Below are 23,581 nucleotides of genomic sequence, written 5' to 3'. Positions count from 1 at the left end.
CCACATCCGCCTTTTCGCTATCGATCGCCCCTCGAAAAATTTCGGGGTCGTGTATATCGATAGCAAATCACCCCACCACATCTCTCTTTCTCTCTTACTCCTCCCCATTTCTTTTCCTTGTTTGTTCTGTCTGTCTCTTCATCCCCGCCTTCCCGCATTGTCCTTTTCGCCCATTGGACTCCTCCCGTCAGACATCTTCACAATCCCTCAATCCGGTTCGGATGTCATCCTGCATATCCATCCCAGTCTAGCCCGATTTCGCTGCAATCGCACCTGACGCATGATTCCGTCGCAACCCCTCCCACTCGCCGAAGAGTGGACGGATCCGGATGCCTACGTCGAGGCCCTCCTGTCTTTCGCCAATTCTTCCGCCATCTTCAGGCATCTTTGCGGCGGTGTACACATCCTCGATTTCCTGACCCGAGAACCTGACCTGTATACCTCGCTGTTGCCGGAACACTGGAGGACCTTCTTCGACCAGCATGATATTCATGACATTCTGGACCTGCTTCTGCGGGATGACATCCGACCTCTGTTAGACCAGAGTCGGGAGGCTGCTGCGCGTGGCGGCGAGTCTTCCGCACAGTCGCGCGGGGCGCCTCTGCCTCCCTTGGACCTATTGGAGTATATCCATCAGATCCGTCGACTGAGTCTGGGGCGCGATTTCACCCCCGCGCAGCCCGGAACGCCGACGATCCCGAGGAAGATCGCGGTTGGCATGAATGTCAAGAAGTATCACGAGGTCGCGCACTTTTCGAAATACGTCGATTCGCTCTGTGACACGGTGAATGAACAACGGGGCGATCCCATTACACACATTGTCGATTTTGGTTCGGGCCAGAGCTACCTCGGACGGACGCTGGCGTGTGCTCCCTACAACAGACACATCGTTGCCATTGAGCGGAAGCATCAATTCATCAGCGGCGCGAAGGGGATGGATATCCATGCGAAGCTGCAGGAGAAGAAACGCGTCAATATGTACAATAAGAAACTGGTCAACTGCAAGACTTGTGCAGAACCGGATGCGCCTGCAGAGACGGATGCTGATCGTCAAGAATCCGCCAATCCGAAGGTGGATGCTACAGAGGGCCCAAGCGATGCGGCTGGTGGTAAGGAGGATATGGCCATGATCAACGTCTTCCGTGATATCAGTCTCGCACCTGGCGAGATTGGGTTCGCTCCTTACCGCAATGTCCCGAAAACTGCCACCGAAGAGGAAGTCGATCCGGAGAAACCTCGAGGTAAAATGGACTACATTGAGCATGAGATCAAGGACGGCTACCTCGAGCCCATCATCAAAGACGTCATCGAGACTGAGCCTGTCGAAGAGGAGACTGAAGGTCAAGGCGGATCAAAGGATGCTAACGTCATGGTCATCTCTTTACATTCTTGTGGCAACCTTCTCCATCACGGAGTACGGTCTCTGACCCTGAATCCCTCCGTTAAAGCCATTGCTATGATCGGATGTTGCTACAATCTGGTCACTGAGAGACTGGGTCCTGCTACCTACAAGCTTCCCATTCTCCGGTCGATGCATCCCCGTCTGACAAAGGATGCCGTTGCATACGACCCCCATGGCTTCCCGATGTCGAACCGTTTCGAGGTTTACGAACATGAAAGTGGAACGGGGATGAAGCTCAACATCACCGCGCGGTCGATGTCATTACAGGCCCCGTACAACTGGAGCAAGAAAGACAGCGAAGACTTCTTCACCCGCCACTTCTATCGGAGTCTGCTTCAGCGCATGCTTGTGGATCGCAAGGTAGTTGCGAAGCCCAAGAACCCAGACAATTCAGACAATCTTTATGAGGAATCCACGGAACCTGAAGATGCCGGAAACCCTCTGATTGTAGGGTCCCTGCGGAAATCTGCCTTTGTTTCCTTCTCCGCGTATGCCAATGCTGCGGTGACGAAGCTGGGTCGCGACCCGAAGTTCGGCGAGAAGGTCAAGGCAGGCATGGCAGATCTGACCGAGGAAGATTTCGATCGCTACGTGAAGGATTACTGGTATGCGAAAAAGAACCTGAGCGTGGTCTGGAGCTTGATGGCTTTCAGTGCTGCTCTGGTTGAGGCCATCATTGTCGTTGACAGATGGCAATTCCTGCGGGAACACGACTCCGTGAAGGAGTGCTGGGTTGAGCCGGTGTTTGAGTACAAGGAGAGTCCGAGAAACTTGGCTGTCATTGGAATCAAGAAGTAAGCCAAGTTTGCTTTGGTTGTCGAACATGGCGTATCAGTTCGCCTACGCTTCCGGAACTCCCTGATTTACAGATAGCTGTGGCTGTCTAGGCTGCGGGTCTCCGGGTGGTGATTGAAGTTGTCCTAACGAAAACGCCGACCCGGTACGGGTCTACTGAGATATGCCCGGAGGAGGGGAAAAGAGAGGATAGGCCTACCGGCCTGATGCGAGAAATAGACATACTATAGACGTGGCTGGGTTTTGCGCCTAGCTATGATGCGACCACGATCAAAATGCATAGACGAATAGAATATCTTTGCAAATCTATCATTCCTAGATTGGAGGGTCGGGCATAGAACGAGTCAACTTAGCTGTACATATGTCGGATTCTACGGGCTCGCAGGTATCTGCAGGTGATTATGGCTTATGGCCTTTGAAGTTTTGCCCCTAAAAAGACTTCCTTACACCGATGCCATTCAGGGACGAAGTCCGTACCTAGATAACTGCTAGTAAATTCACTATCATTATCAGATATAACCCAACAACAAATATGTACAAAATCATAAAATAAGCCGAACCGAAGAAACATAACTAAATCAACATCTAATCCCATCTCACATACTTAACATTCCTCCTCATAACCGTCTGTTTCTGTCGCCCATCATCAAAGAACAGCCAGCCCGCATTCCTGAACCCCCTACTCGTATACAAATGAAGCCCAGCATCAGTGGACACCAAAGTAGCCGGAATACCCTCTTCCTCGGATCGATCAATCCCCCATTGCAGGAGCTTCTTTCCCACCCCTTGCCCTTGAGCCATTGAGCTAACGGCCAGATTGCTGAGATACCACGACTCGCTCGGTTGATTAGCTTTGGCTGCCTCAAGCTCATGTCCGAAATGCCTCAGTCTGGGCCAGGATAAGGATCGGCGTGGCGTATCGAAATAGAATGTGTAAAGGATCTGCAGATTGAGCAGGAATCTTTTGAGACCTGGTTGGACATGCAGCCATTAGTTCTAGATGAATATCACATTAAACTCCAAAGCAATGATACACACCTTTCAAAACCCCACCCCCCTGCCAACTCCTCGCAGCCTCAGAATCCCCCCTCCGTTCCCAAACAGCAAACCCTACAACTTTCCCCGGCCGTCTCTCAACGCAGATACTAGTATCATCCTGATCTGGATCTGGGATCGAGGCAGCAAGGATATACTTCCCCTTGTCGAAGAACTCCTGCAATAGAAGGTATTTCCATGCCACGATGAAATCTTCGGGATGATCGCGACCACCAGGATAGAACCAGTTTATGCCTGGATCATCGCGGAAAGCATCTGCTCCGATGTGATATAGTGGTTCTAGGTCTTGTAGGGTGGTCACGCGATGTAGGGTAAGAGGGGGGGTCATTGTTTTTTGGCGTAGTGGGGTGAATATACTATTTCTATAATTGAATAGAGATGATCTAAATCGGAGGTTATATCTTCTTTTTCCATCATGGAAAGACTGCCGTTGAACTTGGTGTGTTTAATACTATAGGGCGCTGGGAAGCCAAGCCCCGAGCGCCGAGCTGCGAAGTAAGAAAGCATGAACTGAAGTTGTTGTCCGAACCCCGAGGACGGCTCGCCATTCATCCGTTTATTGTGGTGATTGTTTCAGAATAATCCATTTTTAGAAGTGTAAAGATAAGAGATGGTGTTGTTGTACTCGGGAGTACTACTAATATTGAAACCGTATGCATCGTAGACACTAAGTACCTTCCCGTTCAAGTTGATAGATTCCTTTTACTAGGTCTTTCATGACATGTCTGTTACAGAATTCACCGACCCAGAGCGATCGTGAGTAATGAGGGATGTTCATCGTGGTATATCTGTATAAGTTTGATAAGACCTCTACCGTATATAATAGCTGCGAAAGCAATGTGAGGGCTAATCATGCAATTTGCTATTCATTGTATGGTGGGATATAATTAGTGTTTCGTGCGATACTTCAGATCAGTGGATGGTATAAGGACTTCTCTAGCGGGGATAGACAAGTTGAAATCCCACTCTAAGAGGGTCCTAGGAAAAGAAGTGGCTAATTGTACTCTAGGTGACGGCGAAAAAGTGCGATGAGAATAAATTGTGCCAGTGTTATCGTCGCAATGGAAGAAATTCAATTCCTGATATCAATCTTGGAAAAGAACCCGGACTGTTTCTATATAAAAGGTTACTCACATTTGCCATTCGAATTTTCATCACAACCCGAACACATGTGCAATCAAAAGATCTCCGTAACATATCGCTCCTTTGGCAAAGGGCCTAACATATTCTGTAACACGGCCTCGACCCCCTTGGCCATGTTCGTCGAGCCGCAGACATAGATTATAGCATTCTGTGACCAAAGAGACAGGATGGCTTGACCTTCCGTTACCAGTCGATGTTGCACATATCGACATCCTTTGGCTATGTCGAAATCCGGAGTTTTACTGTATGCTCTCCGAATCCCAACCACACCCGCAGCTTCAAACTCAGATAATTCTTCATGGTAAAGGTCATCCAAGGAGCGCCCACGGCAGCCAAAGAACAGCAATGCCTTCGCGAGTGGTTTGTACTGCTGTTTCAAGACCATTCGGTCTTGTATAAAGCTAAGGAAAGGGGCTAGACCGCTGCCCGCGCAGACCATGATAATAGGTGTGCTGGAAGGGTCATTCGGAAGATGGAAAGACTCCTTGGCTGGTCGTGGAGAGAAGTAAAAAATGGACCCTGATGTGAGCGATGCAAGGTAGTTCGATGCGACGCCCAGATGCTGTCCACTGCCGCGCCATGCTGGCTCGTTGATCACGGAGAAGGTGAGCGAGCTGTGGGATGGTTTGAACGAGGGAGCCATTGATAAAGAATATGTCCGGACGCGGAGAGCTGGGAGCATGGAGATAAAAGCGGCGATAGGAAGGGAGATAGAGGGGAACTGTTCAAGGAGATCCAACACTGAGACGCGTTTGTCCCGGACTATGAATTCGTATGAATCATACAGGCGGTTCAATTCTTGTTTGTCTGGAAATGATTGTGTGGCTGCAATGAGTGCTTTGAGGTTCTGGGATTTTCACAATTAGCCAAGTGTTTCGAGTTGGAGAGACGTGCTTGTATGGACATACATTCCGTGTCGCTGGTTGGCATAGCTCTACGTACGAGCTAAATAGCTCGGATGCCGACACAGGTGTGGCTTGGGGGAGACCAAGTGTGTTGAATGAATTGACTGTGATGTTGTAATCCGGTGCGAGGTTGAATTGCGCCAGGACCCGCGAGACTGTGCTGGGTGGATTGACTGGGAGAACATTGAGATGATCACCTGGTCGCAAGCTGGTGTCGCCCTGGAAGCAAAATTCCAGATGTCGCTTCTCCGGCGTGTCGGGGCTAGTTAAGACTCGGACAGCAGTCACTTTTGCCTCTATAAGACCCTTGTGCAGGTCCACCCTCCTGGGCTTACTGAGGCTGAGCTGTATCTGGTGGGGGTTGAGCGGATCGAAGTCGGTGCTGTTGGATGGGAGAAAGTTCTCTCTAAGAGCGGGCAGCAGACTTGTTTCTTCCCATGCTTCCAGATCCGAGAAGAGATCACTGACTGCCGCATTAGCTGCACCTCGTGGCGCAAGGCGTGTGGCGCCGGCCTTGTGCATCAGGTCATCAATTAAGATGGGGATGCGATAGAAAGTTTGAGTCCAGTCATGATGGCCGCAGCCGAATAAAGCGTAAGATATACTCTGGAGAGACGGAACATTGCCAGCTTCGAGCCAGGCGACAAACTTCTTCGCATCATCTGTGGGCTGCCCATCGTACGTGGTTGTTAGAATGATGACTGGCTGATCTCTCGGTAGGTTGTCGACGGCATTATCTAGCGGAGCCAGCTTCTGGGTAGTATATCCGCGGGACATCATATTCGATGCTAACTGGTGGGCGAGGGCTTTGCATGTTCCGCTGTTAGAGCCGTAGAAGAAGGAAACCGGCTGCCCTCTTGCTGGTGCGTGGTCTCCGCGGGCCTCGGCGGGATGATTTGACGACTCCCCTGAGCTCCCATCCCTCGCCACTAACATGCTACGTCGAGATAGCCCAGTGGCAGTCTGACCGCGGCGCAGTGTGGCACGGACCCGAAATCCATCTGGCTTAATGGTGAGAGTCTCTTTGATGCGCAGCTGGTAGGACGGGTCATCTGGCACCAAATCAAACGTTTGTAGAATCATGGCAACCACGAGTTGGGCTTCTTGCCAAGCAAAAGCCCTGCCAATGCAGCCTCGTTCACCATTACCAAACGGTTTCCACGAGTTGGGAGGAAGCTTAGAAATTTTCTGCCAACATACGTTCAGGGCGGAACTCGTCTGCGTCGGGTCCGAAGACACTCTGATCCCGTAGACAGGCAGGCAGTAGGACATTGACGGGTTGACCGGCATTGATCATCCATTTCCCGCCCAGAACCTCTGTCTTCTTTGGAGTGACGGCGAAGCCAGGGGCAGTAGGCATCAAGCGCAGACTCTCTTTTAATATGGCATCGATATACGGAAGCTCTGCGAGGTGTTGCGCAGAGATCTGGGCCAGGCCGACAGTCTCGTCGACTTCTTCCTGGGCCTTCTTCAAGATGTGGGGGTGTTGGAACAAAAAAAAGAACGTGAACGAGAGCAGGCCTGAAGTTGTTTCGTGGCCAGCAATCAAAAAGGTGATGACATTGTCGATGATTGAGTCATCACTCATGCCTTCTCCAGTGACTGGGTCCCTCCCGTTCAAGAGCGTGTTCAGGATGTCATTAACTGGATTTTTGTTCTTTCTGCGCTCCTGGATGATGCCGCGAGCCATGGTCCTCATCGCCTCGATGTTCTTATGCATGCGCCGCTGTGCCGAGATACGAATTGAATTTGCAATCCCGGGAAGATTAGCCTGGACATCGGCTTCCTTCAGGACGTGCATCATGGATTGAACAAACGGGTGCATGGTCTCGTTGTTGTAGAAGCTGTTCAGCCGGAAACTCATCGTGCAGAGGGCAATAGTGTCTAGAGTGAGGCGTGTGAAGTCTTCGGTGATATTGATACTGGTTGAACCTCCTTGGCGCGCCCTGCATCGACCATGAAATCGAGCACATTTGTTAGTTTATTATCTAGTTACTTGAACTTTCAATCCAGAGATACCTACCACTTCAAACACAATTGTTGCGCTACGTCGCTCATATCGTCGAGCATGTTCCGAATACGTAGGGGGCCAAAGGCAGGCACCAGAATCCGGTGAGCAATCCCCCAGCCGCGCTCTCCATGGTAGGCTGTGAAGAGGCCATCGTGGGCCAGTAATCGTAAAATCTCGAGGCCAGTCACTACGGCCTTGTGGAAGCGCGATTCGTCGCAGAGCTCATCTACCAGGGCCTGGCTAGTCGCGAAGATCTGCTTCTCACCGTTGATAGTGATCTGAAAGAGGGGTCCTAGAAGAAACCGCCACATTAGAGAGCTTCCCTATCAATGTATGGAGCACGTAGACGATTGGAAATCGAGATACCGTATTTATCCGCGAATGCAATAATGGATTGCAGACCATGCTCCGGGTCGATGTCCAACAGGTTTCCCACAACTGGCAGGGCTGAAGAAATGAACGGTCAGTAAGAGAATGAGTATATAAAGTGGCCTTGCGTGATTGAGCTGATAGCAATTTTTTCGTGCTTACGTTTAGGTCCGGGAATGCGCTCGGCGTCTTTCATGGCTTCCTGTTACAGATTGATCTGTTCGGATGAAATGTATCCACTTGATGAATGCAAAGATGAAGTATCATTCTCTTCTTTGGCTGATTCAGGGTAATATAGCCCTCCTCGCCCTAAGTATGATATGCCATAGATATTAGGTTGGCTTGTAGTCTCCCGTCCGCGGACCCCGAAATGTAGTAGATGATACTTCTCGGTGTTCGGTGTTCGGTGTTCGGTGGTGCTGTGAAACTGGCTTCCTTGGGTTCATCATGATATTAGTGATCATGGCTATATTGTAGTCAAGTCGTTTGCCGCAGGGCGCCAAGTACACCCTGACCTAATAATCCATTTGTTGCTTCCAATAGGGATTGCTCTCCGCATATCACTCGCCTGGGTCCAGCCCTCGGCAACGCATCAACGCATAGGGTCTCTATGACCATACATCGGGTTTAAGTTGGGAAACCGATGCCTGGCACTACTTCATCGCATAAGTAATCCAAGCCAGTTAAACTGCATAGGCGTGATTGATCTAAATGGAGAGGTAATAAGAAGATACGTAGAAAATTGGCGGTAGAAAACCAGAACGCCTAACCCCTTTGACCTCATACCCTCCTTCTCCTCATGTGCCCCCTTTTTGACTCCACCTCTATCTAGGAACATTTCTATGCATATTCATCATCGCGGGAATGAAAACTATCGACCTTCTGACATGATACAGTCTACCACCCGTGTCGCCCTACCGTCGCAGCCCAAGCAGTATTGTCTAGAGTGCACTGAGGTGCGTTCTCCCTCAAATTGAGCCGAAACTTCTGAGTTGTACGGCCTATCCATCTGCAGCTGTTGGGTCAGTCGCACCCCGTCCCAATAATGCCGCTCACGCCGTAATTCTACCCTGATACAGATCACCATTACCATAGCCCAGATCCCTGCCCAAATAGCAGGGACTGACCAGCCAAGCTGCAGTATCACTCACATAACCTCAGCCTCATGTCTCACAATCAACTTCGGAGGTAATATTACGTACCGTGTAAGCCAGCTCATGGTCAACAATCACGATCCCAGCTAACGTTCCCCCGGCCACCAGCATTTGAGGAACCATCCACAGTATCGTCAATCGATGTAGCATGTTACGGAATGGAGGACTCGCATTGTAGCGTTGATCTAAACGGTCCCGGAATTCTGTTCCTCCATTTCCATCGACCGCGATGATGTCTTCGATGAGTGGGTAGAAAGCGGGCCGCATTGGGTCGCCTTTCGCGATTGAGGAAATGCGGAATGGGACAGACATCTTCAAAACGTGCATGAACTCGAAGATTAACATCTCGATAGAAAAGATAAAGAAGAGCGAAGGCACAGGCACAGCCAGCATGCGTATCCAGGGGGGGTCGGGGATGGTTCCCAGAACCAGTTCGGCAATAATAATGACCCAGGCGACGAGGATATTCCAGTGGGTGAAATCGAACTAGGAGGACTCAGTTAGATTAACTCGCAACTAGACAGGGTGTGGAGTGAAGCGATAGGTTGAGGTATTATTCACATAGTAGCGGCCTGCGTTGCGAACGCGAACCTTGGATTCCTTTCGCCACAGACTCCACGATCTCTGTAATGTTTCCGTAACAAAAGTACCGAACAGGGTCAGGGTTAATATATTAAAAACTGCCAGACAGAACAGTTATTTAGATGCTCAAGTTGCAAACCTTGGAGGTCATCATACTGGTCGTGGTGGACAAAGTCGTGCATCGGGTGAGAAGATAGTAGAGCCCGATGGGAAGGGCAACTGAGTCTATGAATACCAGGAACCAAAATATCAGAATTCGGAGTTTCTGCTTCTCTAGACTGTAATTCAGGGATAAAGATTCTGGGTATTGTCCAATATCGGCGGACATCATAATTGCAGTTCATAGAGGACGAAGGCGAAAGAAAAGATACCACAAGAACAAAAGCAGAGAACGCTATGTCTCGACTGCTCTTCAGGGAGGCATGCATCCATTATTTGCTCCGGTGCCCAAAGGATCTGCCTTTGCCGCGTCATATTTTGAAACAATGATGACCTAGATTAGACTTCGCTCAACGATATGTTCGGAATGGCTTAGATGTACCAGCAGAGTGTCATCTTTTCGAGTTCCCCCGAGTACCGAGATCGGTCTGGCTCCAATCCCGAAGACCGAAAGCCCTATTCTACCAGATGACACGGAAGGGGAAACAGTTCAGGCATCAGTAATCAGCAGAAACATCGGGGTAGTAATTCTAATCAAGTTTGCTGCTAACTGACGGATGTGAAGAGATATTGTGAACAGGATATAAAGAGAACAGAAACTAAAGCGAGCGCTATAAGCTTCAAAAATTTCTTCGCATATACACCGAGGACTTTCCGACAGTATATTACCATAACCAAGGGCTCATCCCAACGGATCGGCACCATGAAATCCAGGTTTCCCTTGACCTGCACGGGCGATGGAGACGAAGAAAGGCAACAACAAACAGTATACAGCAATTCTGACCAAACAATTCGCAGATTGGCAAGCCGTTTCTCAGAGAGTACCGTGACCATGGGGGTAGACGAGACATACAGTAACATTTTCTATCCCTCCTGTGACTCGAAACTTGACCCTCGGTGCTCCAACTTCGACACACGCGCTTGGATAGAAGCTCTCGTCGAATATGAGAATGGCAATCTGGAATCAGGACGACGCCGGAGGTCCGGAGTATCTTTTCGCAACCTCAACGTGTATGGCTTCGGTAACTACACAGACTATCAGAAGAGCGTGGGAAACAGCATCCTATCGCTGATAACACCAAGACGTAAACACCGGATTGATATTATTCATGACTTGGATGGGCTAGTCAACACCGGCGAGATGCTTTTGGTCCTTGGACCTCCGGGCTCCGGCTGTTCAACGTTACTGAAAACAATTTCTGGCCATATGAAAGGGTTATTTTTGGGCGACAAGGTCAGGATGAATTATCGAGGTATGTGTGGTAGCGTTCCGGTTCATTCATGCTAAAAGTTTCGGATTATTCTGACCTGGTTACTCACTGCTATGCCTCAGGCGTTTCCAACAAAGAAATGCATAGCTACTTCCGCGGTGAGGCTATCTATGTCGGTGAGAATGATGTGCATTTTCCAATGTTGTCAGTGGGAGACACGCTTTCCTTTGCAGCTCATGCCAGAGCACCGCGAGAATTGCCACCCGGACTGAAGGTACAAGAATATTCCATGCTTCTGCGGGATGTGATCATGGCCATATTCGGTATCTCGCATACAGCGAACACTGTCGTTGGGAATGACTTCATCCGGGGAGTAAGCGGAGGAGAACGAAAACGCGTGAGCATTGCCGAAGCAGCACTCAGTGATGCTGCGTTACAATGCTGGGACAACAGCACCCGTGGTTTGGACAGTGCTAATGCTGTCGAATTCTGCCGAACACTTCGTACGGCCACGGAACTTCTACAGTCATCTGTCCTGGTCTCTCTATACCAAGCGCCCCAGGAGGCATATGATGTACGCATTCCCCTCCCCAGAATTCTCTTCTTCCTTTCTTCTCTCTCCATCTTTGGACACCTTTGTGACTCACCATATTACCGCGCGCAAGCTTTTCAACAATGTCATGCTCCTATATGAAGGACGGCAGATATATTTCGGACCGACATCTGAAGCACGCGCGTATTTTGAAGAGTTGGGTTTTGAGTGTAAGGTCCCACGGCGGTCCTATTTGTTGTTTCTAACGGGAAGAATATGTAGGCCCCGAACAACAGACCACACCGGATTTTCTCACCTCAATGACCAGTCCCAAGGAACGCCGTGTGCGACCAGGGTTCGCATACAAAGTACCTGTCACGGCAACGGACTTTGAGAGAATATGGAAGGAAAGTCAGCAGAGCCAGCAGCTGATGAGTCGTATTGAGGTATACGAGAAGAAATTCAGTCTCGGGGGCGATAGTAGGGATGAGTTCGTGGCCTCCCGTAAGGCCCAACAGGCGAGCAGCCAGAGAATTAAATCTCCATATACATTGTCGTATATGCAACAGACAACATTATGCCTTTGGCGTGGCTGGAAGCGTCTGCTTGCCGATCCCTCCTTGACGTATATCCAGCTTGGGGGCAATACCGTCATGGCTCTGGTCTTGGGAAGCGTCTTCTTCAATATGAAAGACGACACGAATAGCTTTTATGGCAGAGGAGGATTGATCTTCTTTGCACTGCTTCTGAGTGCATTTGCTAGCGTCTTAGAGGTGAATATTTGTTGATAGATTGGCCTGCTCCATTAACGCTTAACACTAACCATGCCCAGATTTTGACGCTGTACGAACAACGGCCTGTGGTGGAGAAACACAAGCAATTTGCTCTCTACCACCCATCTGCAGAGGCTGTGGCCAGCATGCTCACTGACATTCCGTATAAAGTGCTCAACACGTTGGTCTTCAATCTAACATTATATCTTATGGCCAACCTGCGACGAGAGGCCGGGGCTGTGTTCTTTTTCCTCTTCGTTGCTTTTCTCAGCACGATGGTGACATCCGGCCTATTTCGGACGATTGCATCGGTATCGCGTACCATGTCGCAGGCAATGGTGCCCGCTGCTTTACTAGTTTTAGGTCTGATCATGTACACTGGCTTCACAATGCCAACCATGTATATGCCCGGATGGTCACGATGGATGGCTTATGTTAATCCGCTCAGTTACGCCTTCGAATCTTTGATGATTAATGGATTCCACAACCGTGAATTCTCCTGCTCAATCGTTGTCCCCTCAGGGCCAGACTACCATGCTGCCGGTGTCAACAACCAAGCTTGTGCAGAGGTTGGAAACATGATCGGCTCAACTACAATTCAGGGAGACATATATATCAACGACAAATTCGATTACAACCAATCCAACAAGTGGAGGTAAACTGCTCCAATTATCACCCGGAAGCTAGGTCGCTTAAATAGGAGAATGTGGCTGACGTCTTACAGGAACGTGGGGGTTTTGGTTGCATTTTGGTTCATCTTCACAACCGCATACCTGGTGGCGACTGAGGTGCTCAGTATGGCTAAGAGTAGGGGTGAAGTACTCATCTTTCGCCGTAGCCATCTTGTCAAGAAGAAGTCTACGTGGCGCGTGGCGAGTGGTGACGAAGAAGCGCTCCGGCCACCCGGGATCAAGATGGTGCAGTTAGACGGCATCCAAAGCACGGACACTCTGCCTGCTAAAAGCCACATTTTCCACTGGCAAGACGTATGCTACGATATCAAGAATAAAAAAGAGGTTCGGCGGATCCTGGACCATGTCGACGGATGGGTTCAACCTGGAACTTTGACTGCCTTGATGGTATGTAAATTGATCTCACTAATAATACCAGTGTCTGGAAAACCCTAACACAAGACCAATCCTAGGGTGTTTCTGGTGCCGGAAAAACGACCCTACTTAACGTCCTTGCCAAACGGGTTACTACTGGGGTCGTTACGGGCGACATGCTCGTCAACGGTGCGCAAAGTGATACTTCCTTCCAGCGCAAAACAGGCTATGTGCAACAGCAAGATGTACATCTCTCAACATGCAGTGTGCGTGAGTCACTTGAATTTAGTGCACTCCTCCGGCAGCCTTCTGACGTGCCACGGGAGGAGAAGCTCGCCCATGTGGGGGAAGTGATCAGGCTCCTTGAGATGGAAGAGTATGCGGATGCCATTGTTGGTATCCCCGGTGAAGGGCTGAACATTGAACAGCGCAGACGTCTTACCATTGGTATTGAATTGGCTGCAAAGCCTGAATTGCTTCTTTTCTTGGATGAACCGACCTCTGGACTGGACTCACAGACATCGTGGACTATTTGCCAGCTCCTGAAACGACTTGCACATAGTGGCCAGGCCATTCTGTGCACCATTCACCAGCCGTCAGCTATCTTGTTCCAGCAGTTTGACAATCTGCTGCTTCTAGCAAAAGGCGGCAAAACTGTGTACTTTGGAGGTTCGTCCCTCCGCGCCTACAGACAAGCATGTGCTAACGGTAGAAATCATTATTCTTGGCAGAAATTGGGCAGAATTCGGCTACCCTCATCCGATACTTGGAGACCAACGGAGGAACACGGTGTCCTCCAGGCGCCAATCCAGCTGAATGGATGTTGGAAGTGATTGGGGCCGCACCGGGATCAGATACCACTGTCGATTGGCCGAAGGTCTGGCGAGACTCGCCTGAGCACCAATCAGTTCGAGCGAAATTGCAAAAGCTCCGAGAATCTAGGACTACCATGAGCGTAACACCTCATATGCAGATGTTGAGACAGCCAAGCAATAGGGCTTATGCTTCGTCTTCTCTGCAGCAGTGGTGGCTCGTTCAGAAACGTATCGCAGGCCAGTACTGGCGAAGTCCGTCGTATATATATTCCAAAGTCTGCCTCACCGTGGGATCGGTAAGTACTTGCACTAAGCAAAGCTGTCTTGTACACTATCTGCCTGTGCAATTTAACTGAAAATCTCCAGAGTTTGTTCATCGGCTTCAGCTTTTACAACGCGCCGAACACCATCCAGGGGCTCCAGAACCAGATGTACGCAGTGATGATGTTATTGAGCATGTTCGGGCAACTCAGCGAGCAGATTATGCCTCAGTTCATCGATCAGCGAGATGTTTATGAGGCGCGTGAGAGGCCCTCCAAAATGTATGACTGGAAAGGTAGGGCACGTAGTGTGATTCAATACAAACAGGATAGGCTCACACATACCGACTGGGCTAACTTATGACACAGTCTTGATGCTGAGCAACCTCGCGATTGAGATTTTCTGGAACACGTTGATGGCAGTGGTGGCCTACTTTTGCTGGTACTATCCTATCGGACTGTATCAGAACGCTACCTCCACCCACGAAGTCGCCCCGCGCGGCTGCCTAATGTTCCTGTTCATCTGGGCCTTCATGATGTTCACTAGTACCTTTACGCATACCCTTATCGCTGGGATGGATAGTGCCGATTCTGCTAGCAGTGTTGGGAATATATGCTACATGCTCTGCATGACGTTCTGTGGGTAAGTGGATTTAATATTTCTTGCCTCCTGCCCCTGTGCTAGACACTAGTATATGAGCATTATTTGCTCCTTGTGATAACATCATCCAACTCACCATTACCACGAAAACAGTATTCTCGTCAAAAAGTCCTCGTTACCCGGCTTCTGGATATTCATGTACTATGTCTCTCCGTTTACCTGGCTCGCTTCAGGTCTTCTTTCGACCGGTGTAGCGAACGCGGCGATCGAATGTGCACCCAATGAATATGTTAGGTTTCTCCCGCCAGAAGGTCAGTCATGTGGCTCGTACATGGCATCTTATATCTCGTTGTCCGGCGGATACTTGGTCGACCCATATAACACCGAGCATTGCCAGTTTTGTCCGTTGAGCAGCACGAATGATTATCTCTCTACAATCAATATTCGGTTCGAGGATCGCTGGAGGAATTTCGCCCTTGTTCTGGTCTATGTTGTTTTCAATGCCGTGGCGGCTTTAGCTGTGTATAAGCTAGTTCGCGTGCCAAGAAGGAGCAAGGGTTGACATCATTGTCATGGAGAACACACACAGAACCCTATTGGCATCCGTGCTTGGACATACTGTGCTGAATAGTGCATCTCAACGGTGGAATTTAGGAAAGGCCAGCCATTAATTTGTTTCTAATGTTAACAGTCATCGAAACATATGTATCTTAATAACTCAGCCAATCAATAAATCATACAATTGATACTCCTAGGCATAGTAACCACCTTCCTTTCTGACTATGTGTCCCAACAAGCTACTATCAGCTGGTATTGGAACCCTTGAATCACTACTTGACATCCGTAAAATGAGTTACCTGAACATACATGTCTGTCAAACTGGAATGAAGAAGGATCTGATAGGACCAGCAAAGGAAGTAGTGATTTTGAACAGAAGTGAAGAGATAAAGCCGAATAGTGCCACGCAGCTATTCTATCTGAAAGGTGGTGCAGACGAGTGTTTGTATGCTAGCTACCCTCATCAAGCCTACAGTGCCTTGAGTACTTGAAAGTCAAGGCGACAGCCAAAACTTAATTTTAGATGTATAAGTATGGGCTCTTATGTGTTCTACTCTAGATGCATTTACGACATTCCTCGTCGAGCCTGTGCAGAGTTGCACTTAACCCGGGGTTGTAACAGCTGATCCTAGAGTTGCGCGCTTCTGCACATCTCATTAACCGACGAGTGGTAGCAATTTTCGAGTGAGACCGATCATCCTTTTATTCCAGCTGAAGATAAATATTGATATTTTTTCTATTTCTGGTAATTTCATGTAAAAGCAGGCTCATTCACCTTCAAGGCCGAGGGGGGACCAACTATGTGCGAGCAGATTCCGTGGTTCTGGTGGTAGATGGAATTGCAAACGGCACGGGCGATCAAATTAGCATTGGGCAGGTGGAGTGAAGCTTCCGAAGGAACCCTAGTGTTGTGGCGCAGTGTGTCTCACCGAAGACCGAGACTTTATTTTAAGGAAAGCCAGTACCGGATTCCTTCCTCTTCTCTCCTCGTCACCCCGAGATTATGATGCTAGATACGATAGTATGATGTCCGAGCGATTTACCCAGGGCCGAGCGCCTTCCAGTTTGCGGGAATCTTCATCGCCCGAAATGGCGACCGATCAGAAAAAGGGCCGATTGACCGAGGCGAAGACCTGCAAAGCCTGTGACCAGTGCAGGAACCGGAAAGTTCGCTGCATTAGTACGTTGTCCTCCGAACCCTCTTGCTCTGGGGAACGAGCGGAAGATAATAATTCCAATTCTAGTGGATCCCCAGCAACGCTCGAGATGCATCCACTGTATTGTAAGATGTTCATTGATCATTTAAGTGGATATCTTTATTGGTCCGATGGTCCTAATAGGGGTTATCGATCTAGAAACGCAACGAGACCTGTCATTTCACCCAGACCAAACGTAAGCTGAGATCAAAAGCACCGCAGACCAGCAGTATGTATTCGCCAGTACTAGTTCTCGTCTCTTGCACATGCATAATCTGGGGGCTAAAAGATCAAGGGTATCATACAACCAGTCGACACCACATACCGCTCGTCAACTCCTGGGTCGAAGAAGCCTGCATTCAACCGACTCTTTCATCTCTGTTTCTGGACCAGATATTGGAAAATAAAGGTCGCAGTAGCATTCTGAGGGATAACTTTGCTTTGCTAAGGGTCAGTTACGGAGTACCATCTCTATAGAGTTTGAACTGACTATTATCCCCAGGCGTCCGATCATGATGGTATGCTGCCGCTGTATTCTATATTTCATTCACGGTCTCTCTGAATCTCTTTCTTCAAGTGACTAGTTCCAGCCTTGCCTTCTTCACGGAGCACCGAATAAACTCTCTGTCGCACCGGTTGGGCAATGACCGACTCAGGGAGCTGGTTGAGAACATCGAATCCGTCATTCGATCGCGACTTCTTGCCGAGGGTCCGTCCTCGATTTCACACATCACTTTTGGAAAGCCGTCTGATACAGAGGACGTTTCGCTGGAAAATGTCAGGCTCTACGTCAATAGTGTGTTTTCCCTTTCTCATTTGGTCTTCTTTGGTGTCCTTCCACGTATACCCCAGTTTAGCCTTCTCTTCCTTCATTAACAAACTGGTGTCTCAACTGCACAGCTTACTTCCATCAACTGCATCCGATTTACCCTTTCCTCGATCGTCAAAAGTTCGAGGATAAGGTGTTCGGGCCCAACCTGTCTGAAACTCTGGCATCTAGCTGTGCTTTCTCGGCCCTGTATCACACAATATTGGCTCTAGGATGCCAGTACCATGAAGGCGGGGCCTTTGACCCAGGTAATGGCAGGGCGTGGAAGCTTTTCCAAGTTTCTTTGGGTCTCGTGTCGGATATATTGATTCCCAGGGAGGCCTTAATGAGTCTTCAAGTACGTCAATATTGTGGCAATAGAGTGGACTTAACTGATAAGATTGAATTAGGCTTTGGTTGCCATGGTAAGGCGATGTCACTGAGATGAGAAATACCCCGCGCCGAAAGAGGACAAATGATATCAAAAGCTTGGGAGTAACTGATTCATTGATTCGATCTATCTAGTCAATCTTCGCCACGACTACTTGCTGTCTTCAGATCGACGAAATCTTGCTGATGGAGGCTGCCCGAATGGCTCAAAGCCTTGGATACCATCGAGCACTGAGCAACGGGGACCAGCGGTACAAAGACACCTGTCATAGGACCTTCTGGGTAATCTACTACATGGAGAAGGGATTGTGCTTCCAGAACCACAAAGGCTCGGTACGTGACCAAATGTTATAATATCAAACTCTTGGCTTCAATTTGGGACAGGCGGAGTGAGCATCGACTTATCTCATACCAGATGATTCCCGATCATGACATCGGCTGTCCTGTCCCCGATGTCCCAGAATCCGTCTTTGAAGGACTTAACTGGTTCTTATCAGCCATCAGCTTCGGTCGAATTCTCTCACTTGCATATACTTCCCTCTTTTCAGTGAGTGCTGCAATCCAACCTCCAGAGTCGTATTATGCGGCGATCCAGAATATTGAAGCTCGGTTGGAGCGATGGCGATTCGCACTACCAGAGCACTATCGTCCTGGTAGGCTGTCTCAGTCTCATAAGCCGCACGTGGCCCCCTGTTCTTCATCTTCCTTCATTCAGACGAGTTTTAAGACGGTTGTACTCCAAACCAAGTTCTCGTACTATGGTTTGATCATCGCCCTGGCAAGACTTAAGGTTTATATAGGTCGACAAGATCAGTCTCCATCGCAGGAGAAGACCAGGCGACTGCTGATGGATACAGCAAGAGCCGTTGTGGAGGAAAGCAAGAATATCGACATAGCTGCCTATACGCCGCTTTTGTAAGCAAGAACACCTCTTTTCAGGCTGAGTCAAGTGATATCAACGTGGTCGCTGTGCGAAAGGCTAACTTTTGAGACAGCATTCTGGCCACCCTACCACTTGGGGCATTATTCATTCTATTTGACTTTGTCATCCACAACCCGATGCATCCAGAAACCCCCAACAATCTCTCACTGTTAGATGTCGCAGCTGGGCATTTTAGTCTACTGGAGTACAAGTCTGGGGGTTTTGTGCCCGCGTCGCTTCTGACCGAATTCGCTCACATCGCAAGACAGTATATCAGGGATTATGGCAGAAACCAACCACAGCACCAGCAACAAGAAGAGGCAGAGGTGCAGGAAAGGGAAGATGAGGAAAGAGGTGCAGGACCGTGCGAAATAGGCTCCTCTAACGTTGAATCTACATTAGCTTTCCAGGTAAGTCTTGAGTATCGGGATTTTTATTTTAGTTTCTTTTCTAATCTTAGCTAGGATTCTGAGCAGTTGGCTCAATCAAACAACCACACCAGTATCAATGATGTCTGCTTGCAAGATGACATTATGGAGTTTTGGGATCCAAGTGACTATCTTCACTACCCGGTGATGGCAGACACCACGGTGCATGGCAGCATGCCCGAGAACATGATGGCGGCATCCTTCAATATACAAAGCTTGTTTGGTTTTGTAGTTCCGGAATTCGGACATGATCTCTGAATACGAATTATTAAGGAGAAACGTTTAGGGAACGGAACTTCTCCCATATTGGCCACCACTGTTGTTTGCCCTCCTCCCACCAACTGTTTGCTTGGCACTTGAGAGGTTAGGGGAACTGCTTTTACAGCAGCAGGAATCTACCGGTGGCGTGCGACTATCAAATCATTATAATCAATAAACATTTAGAGATTCCACTCCTGCAACAGGGGTTTGACATTTAACTTCCACAGCCCAGCCATCCGCGGGAGCCATATATACGAATACGAACGGAGGACTGCCCTGCTTTCGACTTTCTTTGGAAGTAGATAAGAGCTTTTATGTAGAATTTTCGATGAAGGCAAACCTATTCAGCAGGTAATACAACTTGATGATTCGCATTTGTGTGCGCTTCTTACCTTTGATCCTCTTAAAGCCTGTCCATAGCTTTATCATAGTGACAAAAACTGTCGAAATTGACCTTGTGTGGCTGTAACGAGAAACCTCCCCACCAGGAATAACAATGAATATACAGATATATCTAATATCATACCGCCAGTCGACCGGAGATAATGGCAATGATACAATTGCGAGACATGATCTCTCAACACTAAATAGTTTTACAGTGAGCATCACTGGTATGAGCCCGGCTTTCCGATACGATCGTCCTTTTGGGGCCCCGCTCGTTTTCGTATATCTGGGTTGGTACTTGGCACATTCTTCCCCAAGGATGTTTTCTTGCTAAGTTCCAGGGCACGCCACTTTCTCCGATCTGCAGTCTGGTTCAGGGCCCTGTCTCTCGCCGTTCCCTTACCATAGTTTCCAGAGGAGTCAAAATGTAAATCTTTGATCTTTACACCATTGTCCTCTGAGTACTCTAAGATTCTGTGGATTACTCTGCGTCTTCCTTCATTCGCTGCGTCTCAGTCCAGTCCATGGCTAGCAACAGAAATGCGGAGGTATTCGAGCTGCCGGGGGATTCAGTTATGACCCCAACCATGGCAAGCAGCAGCCATCCCGGGGTATTCGAGTTACCCGGTGATCCAGTCACCATCCCCCCAACGCCAATTGCTGCCGACCGCAAAAGCGGCATCAAAATAACCAGTATGCATCCCTCGTCGACCGTCACGGGAGGGTTCCACCCAAGCCATTGAGGGATACGGGGCTGATTACATCTGCAGGTGACGGGCGCGTTGATATCGACTACAACACTACGCTGGTACGGCGATTCTCTAAGCTGTACACTTCTCATTATTCACCACGACCTACGACACCACCGCCCGAGTATTCCGAGATAGAACCGCAAGCCACCGATGATAATGACCTTAGTCTTGGCTCTCCGCCGGCATACCTAGAAAGCTCCTGGAAGGTAAAGTTGAATATTCTGATCCAGGTGGTAGGCAGTCGAGGGGATGTGCAACCATTCATTGCCCTCGGAAACGAACTGCAGCGATATGGACATCGGGTGAGACTGGCTACTCATGATGTATTCGAAGATTTCGTCCGGGGCTCAGGGCTGGAATTTTATCCTATCGGGGGCGATCCGGAGGAGCTGATGGCCTACATGGTTAAGAATCCCGGTCTCATTCCCAGTATGCGGAGCTTACAGGCAGGTGAAATTGGGCGCAAGCGAGCCATGATCCGGAAAATGTTGGACGGGTGCTGGCAATCGTGTATCGAGCCTGATATGGCGACCCAGCGGCCGTTCGTAGCTGATGCCATCATCGCCAACCCTCCCAGCTTTGCTCACATCCACTGCGCCCAGGCTTTAAGTATTCCCGTACATTTGATGTTCACTATGCCCTGGACCAGCACGAAAGCCTTTCCTCACCCCCTGGCAAATGTAACTGGTAGTGGTGACGAAGACCAAGGGTTCAGGAATTTTGTCTCTTACGCCGTGGTTAACTGGCTGACTTGGCAAGGGTAGGGAGTTCTACCAAAACATAGAGTCTACTTGATGTATACTGACGCGATTAGGGTGGGCGATGTGATCAATCAATGGCGAAAAGAGCTTGGTTTGGACGAAGTAGCTATGTTCGAAGGGCCTCGTCTTGCAGAGATTTTGAAGATACCATTTACATATTGCTGGTCCCCGGCCCTCATTCCCAAGCCGTCAGATTGGCCTTCTTATATCGGTGGGTGGCCACTATATCCGTCATATATAATGCACTCTATGCTAACAGCATTTCCCTCCCCCCATAAAGACGTCTGTGGTTTCTTCTTCCGGGATGCCCCGAGATATGATCCCCCGGCTGACTTGCGGGCCTTTCTTGCTGCTGGTCCACCCCCAATTTATATTGGATTTGGTAGTATTGTATTGGAGGACCCAGAAAGCATCACCGGTATTGTCCTCAACGCTGTACGTGCAACAGGCGTACGAGCTATTGTTTCCAAAGGCTGGTCCAACTTAGGCGGGATGCACGATGACAACATTTATTTCATCGGGGATTGCCCTCACGAATGGCTATTTGACCGCGTAGCAGCTGTTGTGCATCATGGAGGTGCGGGCACGACAGCTTGCGGGTTACGAAAATCCAAGCCCACAATCGTTGTACCCTTTTTTGGAGAGTGAGTGGTTATGGAAGACTATATACCGCTGTTTAATCTTTTGCTAACAATCTCCATAGCCAGCCCTTCTGGGGAGATATGGTCGCTGCAGCAGGCGCTGGTCCTACTCCTATTCCACATAAAGAACTTACAGTCGACAGGCTGGCCGAAGGGATTCGATACTGCCTTAGCGAGCAAGCGCGCATGTCAGCCGTTGCTATAGCTGCCAAAATGCAGTCCGAAGCAGGTGTAAAGGCTGCAGTCGCCTCATTTCACCGGAACCTCCCACTTGAGTGTCTGCAGTGTGATCTAGATCCCGGTCTACCTGCAGTGTGGTCGCTCCGCCAAAAACGTAGGAAATTCAAGCTTTCAAAGATTGCCGCAGAGGTACTAATCGCCGATGGATCCATTGATGCAAAAAGCTTGACGATGTACGTACAAGAGATTGACAACCTCGAGGATGTTGCTTTCCGTTTGACTGCGTTCAGCGTCTGATGAAAGTTTCTTATAGGCATGCCATCCGCCCAATCTTCATTGAGAATCGCCGATGGGACCCCGTCACGGGCGGAGCGTCTGCAGTGGTTGGCACAGCCACCGATGTTGCCGACTCTATTTTGGGAGCCTTCTACAAGCCTGCTCTGGAGTATCACAAGTTCAAGGAGGAGCGCGAAGATCAACCATCAAGCAGCAGGTCCAACCTCTCCGTCGAAAATCTTTCAGACAATCTATCTGTCGATACCGTTTCGACAAATCACGAGAAGGAACCACGCGCTATGAGTATTTCCAGTAGCAACAACTCTACGGTGTCTGCGGATTCAGACGCGCAAAAGCGATCGGGTACTGGCAAAAGAAAGCTTTTTGGTAGGATGGCAGCTGCGTCTGCCAAAAGTTTGGGCAGCGTTGGTCCTGCCATGATTAAGGGCACGACTGTTGACTTTCCCCTTGCTTTGGCTGAAGGGCTGCGCAACGTCCCTCGGCTGTATGGTGAAGAGCCTCGAGACCACGGTCCAGTTACTGACATCAAGAGCGGGTTTGCTGTTGCTGGGAAAGGATTTGCATGGGGAATGGCGGAGGCGGTTAGCGACATAGTTGTTAAGCCATACCAGGGTCTTCAGAAGGAGGGTGCGAAAGGTGCGATCAAAGGAGTTGGCAAAGGGGTAACTAATATGGCAGCTAAATCCGGCTCTGCTATGTTTGGCCTCATGGCATACTCTACTGCTGGTATCGCGCAGAGTTTACGATCGTCAGGTCAGTCGCGTATTAGAAAACTCATCGCCCAACAGCGCCACAGCGAGGGAACGTGGTTACTGGAGAGCGGCCAGCATACAGCGACGGACAATATCGTAGCCACTTTTCGGCAGAAATTGAAGAGTACTAAGGATGCCTGAACGTGATATTTCAGTACCATGGTTTTGTTGGCGCAGAGGTTGAGGGTTTTTATCGGTATCCGTTCTGGGAGCAGGACTTGATTTTACCACGTTTTCTTCATTTTAAAAACTCTTTAATAACTAGAACCAGTAAATGGATCATAGAGCCTGACAATTTACTTCAGATAACCCTGTGGATTCTAAGCATAACGTACTTTAGGCTACCAAAATCAACACATTCAAAACTGTACCAGACACATCCGACCGCTGGGTGGCCAGTGAGGGCACAGAAAAATGCATTTGCCTGTGGCTGATCG

The 23,581-nt window shown here is 49.2% G+C and overlaps 7 protein-coding genes across 7 annotated transcripts; 4 read left to right on the top strand and 3 right to left on the bottom strand.

Annotated features, from left to right (window-relative positions):
• Positions 1-76: 76 nt before the first annotated feature.
• On the top strand, positions 77-2,462 carry BO79DRAFT_206044 (uncharacterized protein). Its single transcript, XM_025681898.1, has one exon. It carries the CDS (start codon positions 281-283, stop codon positions 2,198-2,200), a length of 1,920 nt encoding a protein of 639 aa, XP_025544999.1. The 5' UTR covers positions 77-280; the 3' UTR covers positions 2,201-2,462.
• A 193-nt stretch (positions 2,463-2,655) lies between these two features.
• On the bottom strand, positions 2,656-3,581 carry BO79DRAFT_261110 (GNAT family N-acetyltransferase; the record flags this gene model as incomplete). Its single annotated transcript, XM_025686456.1, has 3 exons — positions 2,656-2,674; positions 2,802-3,168; positions 3,236-3,581. The coding sequence occupies 3 exons, from the start codon at positions 3,579-3,581 to the stop codon at positions 2,656-2,658; spliced, it is 732 nt and encodes a 243-aa protein (XP_025544998.1).
• Positions 3,582-4,430: 849 nt separating this feature from the next.
• On the bottom strand, positions 4,431-7,877 carry BO79DRAFT_261107 (bifunctional cytochrome P450/NADPH--P450 reductase; the record flags this gene model as incomplete). The annotated part of the gene is made up of 6 exons (XM_025686455.1): positions 4,431-5,243; positions 5,305-6,434; positions 6,502-7,247; positions 7,325-7,604; positions 7,679-7,759; positions 7,844-7,877. The coding sequence occupies 6 exons, from the start codon at positions 7,875-7,877 to the stop codon at positions 4,431-4,433; spliced, it is 3,084 nt and encodes a 1,027-aa protein (XP_025544997.1).
• Positions 7,878-8,684: 807 nt separating this feature from the next.
• Positions 8,685-9,471, bottom strand: BO79DRAFT_108614 (uncharacterized protein; the record flags this gene model as incomplete). Its single annotated transcript, XM_025677907.1, has 3 exons — positions 8,685-8,816; positions 8,884-9,321; positions 9,397-9,471. Coding segments are annotated over 3 exons (645 nt in total), but the record flags the coding sequence as incomplete, so codon positions are not given.
• Positions 9,472-10,279: 808 nt separating this feature from the next.
• BO79DRAFT_223243 (ATP-binding cassette transporter) lies at positions 10,280-15,376 on the top strand (the record flags this gene model as incomplete). Its single annotated transcript, XM_025683594.1, has 11 exons — positions 10,280-10,829; positions 10,910-11,361; positions 11,453-11,549; positions 11,602-12,092; positions 12,152-12,747; positions 12,817-13,171; positions 13,237-13,807; positions 13,870-14,249; positions 14,320-14,509; positions 14,583-14,856; positions 14,968-15,376. 11 exons carry the CDS (start codon positions 10,280-10,282, stop codon positions 15,374-15,376), a joined length of 4,365 nt encoding a protein of 1,454 aa, XP_025544995.1.
• A 1,020-nt stretch (positions 15,377-16,396) lies between these two features.
• On the top strand, positions 16,397-19,428 carry BO79DRAFT_233978 (Zn(II)2Cys6 transcription factor; the record flags this gene model as incomplete). The annotated part of the gene is made up of 12 exons (XM_025684324.1): positions 16,397-16,552; positions 16,617-16,654; positions 16,728-16,797; positions 16,864-17,018; positions 17,071-17,086; positions 17,146-17,364; positions 17,469-17,734; positions 17,787-17,801; positions 17,902-18,099; positions 18,182-18,681; positions 18,762-19,098; positions 19,153-19,428. Coding segments are annotated over 12 exons (2,192 nt in total), but the record flags the coding sequence as incomplete, so codon positions are not given.
• Positions 19,429-20,348: 920 nt separating this feature from the next.
• Positions 20,349-23,285, top strand: BO79DRAFT_261097 (glycosyltransferase; the record flags this gene model as incomplete). The annotated part of the gene is made up of 6 exons (XM_025686454.1): positions 20,349-20,454; positions 20,649-21,273; positions 21,328-21,485; positions 21,534-21,918; positions 21,978-22,328; positions 22,409-23,285. The coding sequence occupies 6 exons, from the start codon at positions 20,349-20,351 to the stop codon at positions 23,283-23,285; spliced, it is 2,502 nt and encodes an 833-aa protein (XP_025544993.1).
• Between the last annotated feature and the right edge of the window lie 296 nt (positions 23,286-23,581).

Source organism: Aspergillus costaricaensis (assembly GCF_003184835.1).
Source record: "Aspergillus costaricaensis CBS 115574 unplaced genomic scaffold BO79scaffold_1, whole genome shotgun sequence".
In the NCBI taxonomy this organism is placed as follows: Eukaryota; Fungi; Ascomycota; class Eurotiomycetes; order Eurotiales; family Aspergillaceae; genus Aspergillus; species Aspergillus costaricensis.
This window is presented reverse-complemented; position numbering and strand designations above follow the sequence as displayed.

Bases quoted from the DNA above. Each gene is read 5' to 3' on its own strand.
- BO79DRAFT_206044 (XM_025681898.1), top strand. From the start codon at position 281: ATGATTCCGTCGCAACCCCTCCCACTCGCCGAAGAGTGGACGGATCCG.